The sequence below is a fragment of the Nelumbo lutea genome, chromosome 8, assembly GCF_056320005.1.
Source record: "Nelumbo lutea isolate HS-2025 chromosome 8, American lotus-T2T, whole genome shotgun sequence".
Lineage (NCBI taxonomy): Eukaryota > Viridiplantae > Streptophyta > Magnoliopsida > Proteales > Nelumbonaceae > Nelumbo > Nelumbo lutea.
In genome coordinates, this window is record NC_142691.1 from 56,461,411 (window position 1) to 56,476,260 (window position 14,850).

The following is a 14,850-nucleotide window of genomic DNA, read 5'->3' on the forward strand; positions in this document are numbered from 1 at the left end:
TTTCTTTGTATGCTATTTCTGATTTAAAAAATGAGCCAGTTTCTTCTTTCATCACCCCTTCCTCTTCCAGTTCTAGGCTTGGATGGAACCTGGGTCTGAAAAGGGATTTGAGGGACTTAGACCTCGACAATATGTCGAACCTCCTTGAACTTCTTGATAATGTTTTCTTAGACCCCTCTAAGGTGGACTCTAGAATTTGGACCATTGTCTCTTTTTCTTGTGCTTCCTTCTTCAAAGTTTTAAGCCAGTCTACCAGTCCCGCAACCTCCCCTTTCGTTGTTAATGAGGTTTGGTGCAGACCAATTCCAACTAGGGTTAGTAGTTTTTGTTGGGAAGCCCATCTAGAAAGATTCAACACTGGCGATCTGCTCCAAAAGAAGAGACCCAATACTTGCTTGTCACCTCATTGGTGTGTTCTTTGTAAAGCGGATGGGGAGACTGGCTTTCACTTACCACTGTCTTGCCAATTTGCTATGTCAATTTGGGAGTGGGCTTTTTCTCTATTTGGGTGTAGTTGGAACCCTCCATCAAACATGTAGAGTCTCTTCTCTCCTTTTTTCAGGTGGCGTATGAAAAGGGGAAGGACTGTGTTTAGTGGATTGAGGGCTGCAGTATGTTGGTCATTATGGGAAGAAAGAAATTCCAGGATCTTCTCAAAATTTGAGAGAGGGGCTGAAGAACTGAGGGCTATAATCCATATAAGTAGACCTGGCAATTGGGTTGGGTCAAGACGTTTCGGGTTGATTTCCGGTCGGGTTGAATTTCGGGTTGGGTTATCAAATGCTAGACCCTAACCCTAAATGTTTGGGTTAGGGTTGACCTATGGATCAATTCGGGTCATCCCAAAAAATAATTGAAACTTAAAAAAATAAAGAAAAACTACATGAAAAATGCCAATATTAAAGGAATTAACCTTAAAATTCCAAATATAAAATAGAAAAACTACATTTAATAATTTAAAGAGTAAACACTAAAGAGTAAAGATTAAATAGAAAAAATTAAAGAGTGAAAACTTATAAAAATGCATAAATAGTTCCATTTAGACTTGACAATTGGGTCAGCAGGTTGGCCCAACCCAACCTAGTTTTTTTTTTCGGGTTGGGTTAGGTCAGGTCATTTTCACATTTAGGTAGCTAAACATGAGACCCTAACCCTGTTTTTTCGGGTTGGATTGGATCGGGTTTGCGGGTTGGGTCAACTTTTTGGCAGGTCAACATATAAGGGTTGTACAATGGCTGAAATCCTTAGAGCTATTCACAGATTACACAGTGGATGATATGTTGAGGAAGTGGGGTGAGATTGCAAATTGTACACAGACCAAATCAGTAATGAGTGTGTCTTGGACCCCCCACCTGCTGGATTCTTAAAATTAAACTTTGATGGGAGTAGTAGTGGGAATCCTGGACAATCAAGGATTGGGGGTGTTTTTAGGGATGAGAATGGGATCATTTCTGCCTTGTTCTCAGGCCGAATTGGAGTGGTGACTCCCTTAGAGTTGAGATCTTGGCAGTTATGAAAGGAGTCCAGAAAGCTAAGGAGATGAATATCATAAAACTCATAATTGAAGGGGACTCAATAGGGTGGCTGAATAAAGACAACAATGCTTATGGAATTATAGCAATGGGAGGAGGAAATTTAAGTGGATGGTGGGGGAGATGGAAGTTAAGATGAGTTGGGTTAAAAGATCAACTAATTTTGTAGCTAATGGATTAGCTAAACAAGGGGTAGAAAGGGACTCAATGTTTTGGGCCAAGTTGTAATTTAACTGTTCCTTCCTTTCCTTTCCTTTTCTTTTCTTGAAGGATTAAGTTGTATTTGGAAGATAAGAGTGTTTGTCTTCCTTGTTGTAGTTATCCTTATGTTGTTTTAATGAAGTTTAATGAAATTGTTATTGATAAAAAAAACCACTTGTTGAATTGCCATATGAAATTTACTGAACCACACTTGAGGAGATTGTTTTAGACCATAGAGAAATTTTCTTAGTTTGCACACCTTTCACTTCCTTATACACCTCCTCCTTATCACCATTTAAAAAGGCGTTCTTAATATCCAGTTGATGCAATTTCCAATCCAGGTTTGCAGCCAATGATAGAAGAACTCGTATTGAATTCATCTTGGCTACTGGGGCAAATATCTCATCATAGTCAACACCATAAACTTGGGTGTACCCTTTAGCTACCGACCTTGCTTTGTACCTTTCAACTGTCCCATCTGTCTTGTGTTTCATTGTAAACACCCACTTACACCCCACTGGGTCTTTCCCTATTGGAAGATCCACCAACTCCCATGTTGGATTCTTGTGGAGGGCATTGATCTCCTTCATAGCATCTATCCATTCAGGGTGTTCTAAAGCTTCTGCCACGTTTTTGGGTATGGGATTACTGTCAATTGTAGATAAGAAGGCACGGTGAAAGGGGAAATGCGATCATAGGACACATACTGGGTAATGAGATGTTTGGTAATGCATGACCTCACGGGGGCTATGGGATCAATCAACAGGTCTTGGACTTACCTCTAGGGAATCAGACAGTGTTGGTTGCCATGTGTTTGGTGGCTCCACCTCTTTGTCACATTGCTGATCTCTACGGCGTTGATGTTGGAAGACACGAAAAGGAGCGAGATCCAGAATAGAAGGGAGACTTGACGAACCTAAGCCTGTGTCTCCTCTTCCACATTACTCTCCCCCTGAGGAGTGGCGGGAAAAAACGATTCAGACTTAGGAATGGAGACATCCATGGAGACAAAGGACTTTTGGCCAACGGGATCAAAGCATCGGTAACCCTTTTGCGAAGAGGGATACCCCAGAAAAACACATGGAGTAGACCGAGGATCCAACTTACCACAGGATGGGGACAAGTCATGGACAAAAGCACAACAACCAAACACCCTCATGGGAATGGAAAAAATGGGGAGACTGAGGAAACAATAAATGATGAGGGGCTTTGTAGTTTAACACTAGAGAGCATGCAGTTTATGACACAAGTAGTAGCAAGTACAACATCAACCCAGTGTTTTAAAGGCGCAAGGCGCAAAAAAGGTGCAGGGGTCAACTTGAGGCGCAAGGCACAAGGCGAGGCGCGTGTCTTTTTTAAGCAAGGCGCAAAAATCCAAAAAAATGCTAAAAAATAAAAAAAAATGTCAAAAAATTCAAAAAAATCAAAAAAAAATCAAAATAATATTAAACATAATACTACTAGAAAATATAAAGTTAAATTTTAAAATAATGTTTTAAAAAACCTATTATCTAAAATTAAAATACATAAGTTGTAAAGCATATTCAAATGAGAATTTAAAACTAAAATCAAACATATAAAAATTTTCAAGCATGTAAAACCTCTAATCTCTTTTTTCACTCAATTTTAGTACTTCACATAGCTAATGCAATGTAAAGCATATTACATTCCTGATTCTACGAGCCGCCTTTGTGCCACACCCCTCATGGCAAGCCCAAACAAGTCCACATTAGGTCTTAAATTCTTAGTTTTCACACAAAAAATAATGATTTTATAGTTTTAATTGCTTTTTAAGAAGACATTTTATTAGGCGCATCAGGCGCAAGGCACAAGGCGCCTTTTGAAAGGGCTGCGCCTAGGACTTAGGCGAGGTGCATACCTTGAAATGCGCCTCACCTGTGTACCTAGACGCGCCTTTTAAATCACTGCATCAACCCAAAATCGTTTGGGAACATTCATATGTAACATGGTAACACATTTTAGAGTTGGCGGTTTACATGGTAACACATTTTAGAGCTGGCGGTTACCAGCTTCACTTTTATTTAAAGTGTGTTATAATTTATAACAAATATAAGAAATTGCAATTTGGCCCTTGGAGCTCACCCTAATACAAAAGAAAAGAACATGCTGACAGTAGTCTAAGCTAATAGCATTGTAACATCATAAATAAAGAAAAAACTGTTTAAATCTAACAGCAAAAGCATACAAAACAATTTATACATTAGTGATGCCAACCACCCCTTTCCTCCAGAGGAGGCCCGAGCTCCCAAGCAGGCACCTCTCTTGAGAGGGTTGGACGTAGGAGAGAAGGTGGAGTTTCAAGAGGTCGCTTTTTGGGCATGTTCCACAAAATGCTACCCTTATGTAGAAGCAACTCGTAAAAATACTTGGACGAAAGGAGCAGCTTCCATCAAAGTCGGTCCAAGTTGTTTCTACATTGGGTTGGAGGGAGAAGATATCTAACAATGGCTGGACTGCCTCAAAAATGCTTGGTTGGTTATGTAACCAAAAGCTTCTCGGTGGAGACTATTTGGCGTTGGGCATGTAGAAATTGGAACGTTCCTTTTGGAGTGAAGGTAAGGTATATCTCCAACAATAAATTTTTATTTATTCTTCCTTTTGAACCGGAGGCCCTACGTATCTGGAAAACTAGTGCTCAAAACTTGTTTGGGGAACTCCACCTGAAACCTTGGGATCCCAAACAAGGCAGCTGGCATTTTGGGAACAACGAACCCACCTCTTTTTGGGTTAGAAACTTGGGTCTCTCCTTGTATCCTTGGTCAAAAAAGCCTGGTGAAGAATAGGAGACCTCTGTGAAGGCTTCCAAAAGTTGGATAATTTTGTCTCCGCCAAAAAGATAATGGAGTGGATAATAGTAAAAGTTCGTTGGCAAGGCCCACCTCCCTCATTGGTGAACATAGTTGATGGAGATGATATTTGAACGGTGGCTCTCTAGTCGGAACTAGGCCCATAATTTAGAGGGGGTGCAACAACACCGGCTGAGATGGTAGAGGCTGAAGATGTTTGGGTTTCGATGAAGTTGAAAGGCCACACTATAAGGGAGTTGGTGGTTTCAGTACTCAAATAAAAAATCAGAGGAGAAAAGGCTAGTGGTAGATCTAGAATCACTGGAGATATCTGGGGACTAGGGGAACTACCTTCTCCTACCACACCTGGTTTGTAGTTGGAAGCCGATGGGGACACTCCCAGAGAACAATCGGATCTAGGCTGTTCAATCTCTAACTTGTGTCAGGGATCTAGGTGACGAGACGCCCCCCTGTCGCCTAGTCTCACCTTGGTGCCTTAAAAACTATGCTGCAAATGCTAGAGATGTTGATGTGTTGAAATTCCAAATAGGGACAAATATTGGAAGTTTGGTATTTTTGCTAGAATTTATTTGCTTGATGGAGCTACCTTGTTTCTCGAGGCATGGTTAACATCCTAGACCATAATATGGCACTTTGTTGATTACTTTGTTCTTTTTGAAACATCATCAAGAAAAGAGAGAACATAGACATAAGTATGGCTGGAATTTGCTCTTCTGTGGATTATACTTTGCCTGTTGTCTTATGTTTTCCCTCTTTTCCTTTTAAATGCAATGCCTTTTTTTTGGTTTTGGATTATTGGTGATATGCACCTTTTTTTCAACTTCTTTAACATTCTAGTCAAATTTTGAGTTGTCAGGATCAACAAAGTAGAGAGCTTTCTCAGCGTCATGTATCTAAGAGAGCAAAGAAACTCAAGGTGAAGGTATGGCAGTAGCTAAGTATGTATTTTACACATCTTCTCTTGTGCTCCTTGTGCTTGTATGTTTTGATTGGTTCTGTATATGATGTAATTTACAAGTTGGAAAATATGGCACCAAACCCTTCAATCGCTTTATGACACAGCACTTGTTCGGGATAATCAGAATTCATTCTAGCTGTTGCTGGCACTTTCCATTTGATTTGCATTGAAGTCTCCTTCACCAGTGCGGTTTGCATGGATGATCATGACAACCTATTTCAAGACTTTTTTCTCAACCAAAAGTTTATTTTTCTTGCCATTTAGAATAGAGTGAATGATGGACTTTTATATGTTTGTTTCAATAATCTTTTGTCAAAGGACCTTTGGGCTACATGTAGGAAGAAAATAGAAGAAAATGAATTTCATATTAATTTTTAAAAATAGAAAAGTGACAGCAGCAACAACACTCATGTCTATCTTCTATTCTGCTGTTTTTCTTTGGTTAGCAAAAGCACGAAAATTCATCCAACAACTGCAATGAATATCTTGTTGAATCATCTGTTGCTGAACTCTCTCTCTCTCTCTCTCTCTCTCTCTCTATTTGTCACCTACTTCTAGACTTTACCAACTTTCCCATTAACCTTGTTATTAACTTACAGATTTATTTCCTTGTGGATTCTTTTTTCAGGAGGATGAGATAAAATTGAAGCCTGTTATTGCATTTGATTTTGGTATAGTTTCCTTCTCTTAGCTGCTCTTTTCTATTTGCTTTTTGTTTTTATATGTAATGGTAATTGACAAGAATGCATAATAGATTAGAGACTACACACTAAAAGATAAAAATCCATGAGCCTAACATTGGCCTCTATGCAATGTATTTGCAAGTATATTTTTAATTTGTAAGTGGAATCATTGAAAAGTAGTTCTTCTTAACTGTCAGTTATAAGATATCATGCTCACCATTTTCCCCCTTGTATGAATATAAACTGTTGAAATATCAATTTTAGCTTTTACACTTTGTTCTTGTAAAACCAAATCATCTACAAGATGCAGCTAAGTATCAAATTATCAGTAGCTCCATGAGCATCAGTAGAAAGAAAATGATCCCTTGAAGAACCTATGGTATATGCTCTGATATCAAGTCAGAAGAGAGAGAACTGTGGGAGAGAAAAATTGCACTCTCCTTTACAATTGATTATTTTATAAGGACTTAAGGAGACTAATAGCGAGAGTAGAAAGACAGAACTACCCTCATACATGTCCAGAAATATAAGGCCACATAAAAGACAAAGCGCATTATTAGTGAGAAAATGTGGAAGAGAGCCCCCACAATCATTCATCTTTTGTAGAATCTAATAATGAGGGTGGAAATACCTAAACACCCTCATACATGTCCAGATAAATTCAGGTTAACAGAAAAGGCAGAACCGCAGAAGTACCCCTTATTACATGTTTGTTCCTGTGCTCTATCAATACTTGGATACTCCCCTGTGCAGGTGGTATTCTTTCAGACTCATTTTCCCCCATTTCACTCCTTTACTGGTGAGAAACCAAAAAATTCTATCAAGAAACAAAAGTGACCCCCTAAAGGCTAATGGAAAAGCTTGCATCCAGTTGTAATCGTTGGGTTTCAAGTCCAAGTAGTTTTCATCCTAAATTTTGTCAATGCAGCAGAAATATAATCCTGGTGCGGTTATATGTTTACTTTGAACTTAAGCAGAAATATACTGCTAGAACTGTGTTGATTAAACTTTAACTTCAAATTCATTTCCTGCTTCTTCTGCTTTCAGACTACGTTTTGCTTTGAAGCTCTCAATTAATTGTATTACAACATTATGTAGGAAAGAATAGGATATCTTTATGATGAACAGTGTTTTAAAAGGCATGGGAGGCGCCCCCAAAACGCCCTGAGGCGTGTGCCGGAGCCATTGACTCCTCTGAGGTGTATGCCTCGTACATGCCTCATGTACACCTTATGTAAAAAGATAGAAAAAACAAAAGAAAGGAAAAGGAAAGGAAAAGAAAGGGAAGGGAAGGAAAGAAAAATAAAGAGAAGGAAAAAAAGAGAAAAAGGAAATGGAAGGAAAGAAAGTGGACCTGGGGCTAAGCCCTTGGACCCCTTCGGTTGGGGGGCTTCCCCCCCCCCCCCCCCCCCCCCTTTTAATTAGTGCTATATATCTTCATTCTTCTTAATATAAAATATTAAAAATAAAGAAAAATGAGATCGTCCTCGTCCTCCCTCTTCTTCCTAATCCCCCTCCTCTTAAGTAGGCTTACGCTTCCTTATGTTCGGGAGGCTTACACCTCATGCCTCCAGGTAGTGGAATGCCTCATGTCATGCCTCTGCATTTTAAAACATTGATGATGAACCCACTAAACTATGCGGATATCCAGGGAAAGAAATCATAATGTGCAATAGAAGAAAGTAATTAAAAGGGGGATAGTTAATAATACCTATATAAACGTTAGGATTTAGGGTTATTATGCCAAAAGGAATCTAGGAGTGGTATGATCCCTATGGAATCAAATGTAAATTGAATGAACTGTTTATTAGGCCAGTGTAATCTTTTTCTAGTTATTAAAATAGCGTGAAAATGGTAGTCATTGGCTTATAGAAACCTCTTTCAATAATCCAAAAGATGACCTGATTTTGTCTTTAAACCGTGCCAAAATGTATTTCAGCTGAAATTCGTGAGCGAGATTGGTGCAACGTGGTTACATGTCATATGGATACTTCACAGGCATATGTCTGGAGACTTCAGAATTTTGTCATTGGCAAGCATATTTTGATACCATGTCCGGAGAATCAAACACCTGTTAAGGTATGCTTTCTAAATGTGTTGGGCGCAATAGTAACAGGGTGATGAGGTGTTTGCTGTAATGGGTGTCTCAGTTTTCACAACCTCTTGTTGTAACTGTTTTTTTTTTAATTTAAGTAGTTAATAAAGTTTTTGCGTTTGCTGATTAAAAAAATTGTACTTTTTTCCATCATGCTTCCTTTTATTTAGACAGTTTTTAAGTAGACATACAAGGGCTGCTTCTCCATAGAAAATTGCTTGTGCACACTTGCAAATGATTTTGGCAGCACAGATTTGAAACAAAGTTGATACCTTATTGTTCATGTGTCAGGCATGTTCAATCAGTGCATGTGGCAATTATGCTGTTCTTGGAACAGAGAGTGGTTGGATTGAGCGATTTAATCTTCAATCAGGATTAAGGCGAGGCAGTTATGTAGACCTGTCTGAAAGAAGAAGCTGTGCACATGATGAGGAAGTGGTGGGAGTTGCTTGTGATAGTACAAATACTTTCATGATTAGTGCAGGATATCATGGAGATATAAAGGTGCTTATTCCATATGTCATGGCATTCTCATATTTTTCATTAGTTTAGCTTAAAAAAGCAGTGCCTGAGCATGTTTCTAGTTGTGCCCATTACATTGTAGTTGTAGTAAATACCATTTAAGGGACAGAAGCATAATTCCCCAGAAAAGTATTCAAGCAAATAAAAACAATGTGTAAACATAATTTTCTTTGATGATGATTTTGAGCTGCTTGTGGTATTGGAGTCGGTTCATGATTGTATTTTTTTTTTTGGGTTATTGTTTTGTTTGGTACCACAAAGTCACTTAGCATTTGTACCGAATTCTTCTTTTCCTTAGTACATTTCTAATTTGTTACCCAGGAAAAGGAAAACCGTATAGGGAATTGTCCGTGAAGAATTGTTGGTTTTTCAAAATTTAACACTTGCCAACATGAACAGTAATCCATTTTGACGAGTCACGAGTCCATGCAAAATTCTCGAATGTGCATGAATTAGTAAGGCATAAATAGTTGCCCTTATAATTGATGACTTGTATAAATTCTTGAAAAACAGAGAAGAAAACGATTTTTTGCTTTAACAACATTTTGAGGGATTTACATCCAGTTTTCTTTCCTTTCCTCTGTGTTAATTGGCCAACTAAAACTAAGTTCACTGTTTCCACTATATTTTGAGTCCTTGTGCAGGTATGGGATTTCAAAAATCGTGAACTGAAATCTAAATTGGAAGTTGGTTGCCCTGTGGTCAAGTTCATTTATCACCGACACAATGGTACTGTAATTTTCTGTGCTTTTTCATTATTTGTTTATTAGTTAGTTTGTCTGTTTTCTGGTATTTTATATTTTGTTTTACGTTATGTGGAGCAATTTTTCAACAGAACATAAACAACATGATTTCAGGGCTTTTGGCAACCGTATCAAATGATATGATCATCCGTTTGTTTGATATCGTTGCCCTAAGGATTGTTCGTAAGTTTGAAGGTCATTCAGATCGTATTACAGACTTGTGTTTCAGTGAGGATGGAAAATGGCTTTTGTCATCTAGTATGGATGGGACTCTTAGAATCTGGGATGTAATCTTGGCAAGACAGATAGATGCTATACAAGTTGATGTGTCTATCACAGCATTGTCTCTTTCACCCAATATGGATGTTTTGGCCACTTCTCATGTTGATCAAAATGGAGTATACCTCTGGTAAGTATATAATTGAGATTCCTTCTGTTCTTTTCTTTTTTGTATGTCATTTTGCATCTAGTTTGATGATTTACTACACTATGAGATTCCGTTCTCCCAATTCATGGTGAACAAAAAATTCGAACTATGATCACAGAACTGGATGGCAATAGCCCATTTTTGTTTTCCTGTTGAAGCTAATCCATACCTTGCATTGTTAAGAAAATAAACCTTACACCTTGTGACTGTACACCCTGGTTAGGAGGACTGAAGGTACGATTTAATCTCCAGTTTGTAACATTATAACCTATCATTGCTTGGTACCATGATTATTGTTTGTTCATGTATGTTTGTGTATATTTTGTTCTTTTCTAAATCCAATTATGACTGTGGGATGCTATCAGGGTTAATCAAGCAATGTTCTCTGGAGCTTCCAATTTGGAATTCTATGCAAGTGGGAAGGAAGTTGTGAATGTTAAGTTGCCTACTGTCTCTTCAAAGGAAGGATCTATGGAAGAGGGTTCTGGTAAACCTAAGATTCATCAATCGCAAGTGAAGGAAACTCATTGTCCTTCACATTTGGATTGCCAAATTCCAGATCTAGTTACACTCTCATTGTTACCCAAGAGCCAGTGGCAAAGCCTGATCAACTTGGACATTATAAAGGTTTACTTTATGAATGTGTCATTTTTGAACTCATACTCTTTGTTTCCATATAATATTCTAAATTTTGTTAATTTTGGGTTTGCTATTTGGTTTTGTGGCACTTCTAATTCTTGTACTCAAATTATACTTATCTTTTTTTTTATTCTTCTCCACAATTTTCAGGTCCGTAATAAACCAATCGAGCCGCCAAAAAAACCAGAAAAAGCCCCTTTCTTTTTGCCTTCAGTTCCATCATTGTCTGGAGAAATATCATTTAAACCTAGTGAACCAGCTGCTGAAGAGAAGAATAGAAAAGGTGGTGAGCTGGAAAATAGTAAAAGGAAATTTGACTTACCAGCCTCCCAATTTCTGCAACTTCTTCAGTCCTCTGCAGAAGGAAAAAACTGTAAGTCTGTTTATACCCTTGGATCCTTGACAAAATCTTCATCTACCAATCTGATTGACAGATGGTAAGAACCATCCAAGACAAAGAAACTGTTACACTGGAAGACCTGCCATATGAGATTCTTTAATGTGGATGAACTTACTATAAAGAGATCAACCTGATTTGATGAACATGCTAATCTGCTACATCCTTTTTGGACGACTAAAAATAAATTTAGGGAAGCAAGAAATCATTAGAGATCGGATGGTTATTGCCATCCGTTATGAAGCTTCTTTGGCATTGGATATCTTCCATCGGAAGGTGTGAAATAATGTGTATGTGACATCATTGTTCCCAGGATGGGTTGTCCTTGTAGGCTACTTGACAGTTCCTTGGATTTCATTTGTGTTGTAATGCTAATTCTCCAGTAAATCTCTTCTTTGGTGCAAGATTGTAACTTGATTTTTCTGAATTGTTGGGAAAAAGGTTTTGCATTTATACTTCCTCATACCCTTTCTGATTGCAGTTTCGCCGTTCACGGATTACATCAAAGGTGTATCTCCCTCCACACTGGACATGGAACTTCGCATGCTTCAAATTATAGATGATGAAGATCAGCAAGAACCTGAAAAAAGACCCGAGCTATTTTTTATTGAACTGCTATTGGATTATTTCATATATGAAATTTCCCGTGGAGACAACTATGATTTTATTCAAGCTCTACTTAGATTGTTTTTGAAGGTATCAGTTGACTATTATCTCTAATTGTTCCAATTTTTTTTCTTGTAATAGCTGCAAAAAAGTAACAACTCTGCTGCCATTTTTTCCCTTCTTTTTTTTTTTCTTTTTTTTTTTTGGGGGGGGGGGGGTGGGTTAATTTATTGGTTAAGCTGTTGTATGTCTTTATACCATATGTATATTAGACCATCAAGAAATGGCCTGTAGATTGGGGATAGGGGTGGAAGATTGCTTCATTATGTTTTCTTGTCCTGACTTGAGATCACTGCAGAGAGAAGGGATCAGTTTTGGTGATAAAAGAAACAAATTAAAATGGGTCCTATTGTGCCTGCAGTGCTTGCAAGTGCATATGTGCTGTCTGCTAGCCTTCCTCATTCCCTGGATCTGGATGATAAAAGAAACAAATTATAATGGTCATTTTTTTGTTGAATGCACATATTTGTTTTTCATATATGGACAAAAATAATGGAAATTTATTTTTAGTGGTAGATATGTCATGCTGAAGTTGAACAACGTTGATGTGCTAAAGTTGAAACCAATAAAAGAATAATATGAATAATATGACCATTTTTTGGAAGATCTTCAGGGGTTTGTTCTAATGTCTCCCAAATTTTTCTTGTCAGATACATGGTGAAACGGTAAGGCGCCAGGTAAAACTTCAGGATAAAGCAAGGAAACTTCTAGAAGTTCATAGTCCAACATGGCAGAGAATGGATAAAATGTTTCAAAGTGCTAGATGTATGATTACATTTCTCAGCAATTCACAGTTCTAAGTGTACCTGAGGTAATATTTCTCAAAAATCGTCTTTGCTTCAATGCCTGCAATTTAGGAAATATCATGTAGAGGTTGCTTTTAGCCAATTTATGTGTCCATATTTGTTTTGTGCTCACTGAAATGAAAAACCTGACCATCAGTAGTTACTGGACTAGATTGATCAGAGATCCCCAAACTAAGTTGCTACCTTTTTTTTTTTTCTGTTTTTCGCAGTTTGAGATATAGAACCAATTATATTGTAATTGTGCAAGGATGGATCCTTGGGCTAACAAAGTGTGAGAATGCCGTTCAAGTGTAAGAGCAGCCATATTGTGCAAAAATACTAAATGTTAGTTCCGTAGTCCATTCCTCCTAAGATAAGGACCAAAATTGGGTGGTGGGCCTGGTGGCCCTTCTATGCCATGATTCTGGACTTTTGAGTTTCTATTTTCTAGGAAAGCATTTAAGGGCCCATATTTAACAATGGATGTGGCACTGAACAGAGTAGAATGGCATAACAGGATTCATGTAGATAACCCCATAAAGTTGGGACTTAGGACAAACCTTGGTTGAGTTGTGTAGAATTCCTTTTGATGAGCATGATTTGTTACTCAATTGGCAGAACATTGTCAGCTAGGTAGTTCTGGTGATACAAATGAAATGATTCCCTTTAAAGTAGTGAAACTTGTGATAATCTTTTTTATTTTTTTGCAACAGTGGGACATCCTTGCCTACAAAATTTTCTTAGAAAACACAGCCAAAATGCCATTACAATTCAACCCATTTGCCCTGAAACTGTCCCCCTTCCCCCCAACTCTTGAAAATATGTGTCTTGGATTGTTACGTTGGTTTATTTGAATCATTTTTCCACTTCCAGAGATCTTGTTTATTGGATTAGCGTTTCACAAAATATCTTGCATCAACCCTTTCTAACCGTATGTACATCTCTTCTTTTCAGTGTAAAGATGATTCAAGTTCAATGAAATTAATTCAAGTTTCTGATGCTGATATCAAATCTTGTGAGAGGATACAGATGGATTTTTCCGTTAAAAGAGATGGCTCTTTCCTTGGCACAAGCTTCATATCATGCGCGGCCCGTATTCTATTCCTTTTTCATGGGAACTAGAACTATCTGCAGAGCAACTCTGGTTGCAATACTTGGTTGGGATTGGGATCACTGGAAAGGATCCAAGTACTTATCTTGGTAAACGTAGCTTGAACACCAAATCAATTTTGATCAAACTTAAGCGGCTTATTGTTGTACAATGAGAGGAAGTTAGATTCAAGTCCTCAACTGTGGCTACGAGAAGCTTGTGTTTTTCTTCCATTTCCTATTGTTAAACTTATATTTTTAGTTCTACATCTAATTGTTTACTGGGATGGTTAGATGTTCTTGCCAGCCCTTGTCATCTTTATCATGTATAAGTATCGGCTATGATGTGGACAAGTTTGTTTGCTACAGCAGTTAAGGTCATCTCTGAGAAAGAAATGCTTTCACCATTTCATTACCTTTTCTTTCCCTGATTGTTCGAATTATCTCACAACCATTCACTTCGTACTGTTTTCCTTTTGATTTGTTTTGCCTTGTATCTAGAGGTGGCAATCGTTGGTAACACCCAAGTACCATGGTTTTACTATTTCAGCCGAAGTCATTGTTATGAGGAGGTATTCATTAGTTCATACAAGTCGGTTCTACAGTTCTTTTATTTAAAAACCAGTAGTTCAACTCGTTTATTTGACTCCAGGATTGCATGTTTGGATCCAGGGTCCATTGAATGACATTCTTTCATTGAGGGAATGGTTATTCCCTCTCCCTCCCTTGGAAATGGGAATATATGTTAGTTGATTTTGATTCCAATTCCAATTTCTGTCTGAACCAAACAGGCCATTCTGATTCTGATTTTGATTATAATTCTGATTCTGATTCCAACTGAGAACCAAATGGAATGGACCCTTGGTTGATATATGAATGTTGCCTTAGCTAAAAGATAGTTGCAATTTTTGCCTCATATTGTCAGACAAAGCTAAAGGATCTTAATGTACATTAGAATTTATGATTACAACATAATCAGTAGCCCGGCTTATGTGTGGCTGCTCATTATCGTTCATTCTTGCAGAGAATGGGCAGGATTGATCAAGTTCCACGATTTGAAATTAAAAAAAAATAAAAATAAGGACTTTCCAATGCAATAATGCATGATTGCTGAATGCTTCGGGATCTTAGGTAGGAAAAAATCGATCATGTAGTTTGTTTCAAATCTACACTTCAAGGGTTTCTATGGGACAACCATGGCCTGTTTACTCAGAAAGCAGCTCAACTGATTGATCACATTTTTTATACCCTATTGAAACAAACATGCTGGGCTTTACCCCCAACC

At 37.9% G+C, this 14,850-nt stretch overlaps 1 protein-coding gene across 4 annotated transcripts in view; it reads left to right on the forward strand.

Moving 5' to 3' along the window:
- The window catches only part of LOC148844318 (transducin family protein / WD-40 repeat family protein), an 80,625-nt gene extending 66,645 nt beyond the window's left edge, over nt 1-13,980 (forward strand). For 2 of the 4 annotated variants that reach the window (XM_088959217.1, XM_088959219.1), the window contains exons 10-20: nt 5,418-5,483; nt 6,148-6,190; nt 8,142-8,281; nt 8,589-8,801; nt 9,464-9,548; nt 9,677-9,971; nt 10,355-10,616; nt 10,779-11,001; nt 11,507-11,721; nt 12,342-12,502; nt 13,431-13,980. In XM_088959217.1, coding sequence (XP_088815343.1) covers nt 5,418-5,483; nt 6,148-6,190; nt 8,142-8,281; nt 8,589-8,801; nt 9,464-9,548; nt 9,677-9,971; nt 10,355-10,616; nt 10,779-11,001; nt 11,507-11,721; nt 12,342-12,491 — 1,692 coding nt within the window. In that variant the 3' untranslated portion in view covers nt 12,492-12,502; nt 13,431-13,980. Of the gene's footprint in view, nt 1-5,417; nt 5,484-6,147; nt 6,191-8,141; nt 8,282-8,588; nt 8,802-9,463; nt 9,549-9,676; nt 9,972-10,354; nt 10,617-10,778; nt 11,002-11,506; nt 11,722-12,341; nt 12,503-13,349; nt 13,408-13,430 lie in introns of all 4 variants that reach the window. The other 2 variants (XR_016103661.1, XM_088959220.1) reach the window with 2 other exon arrangements.
- Nucleotides 13,981-14,850: the final 870 nt, after the last annotated feature.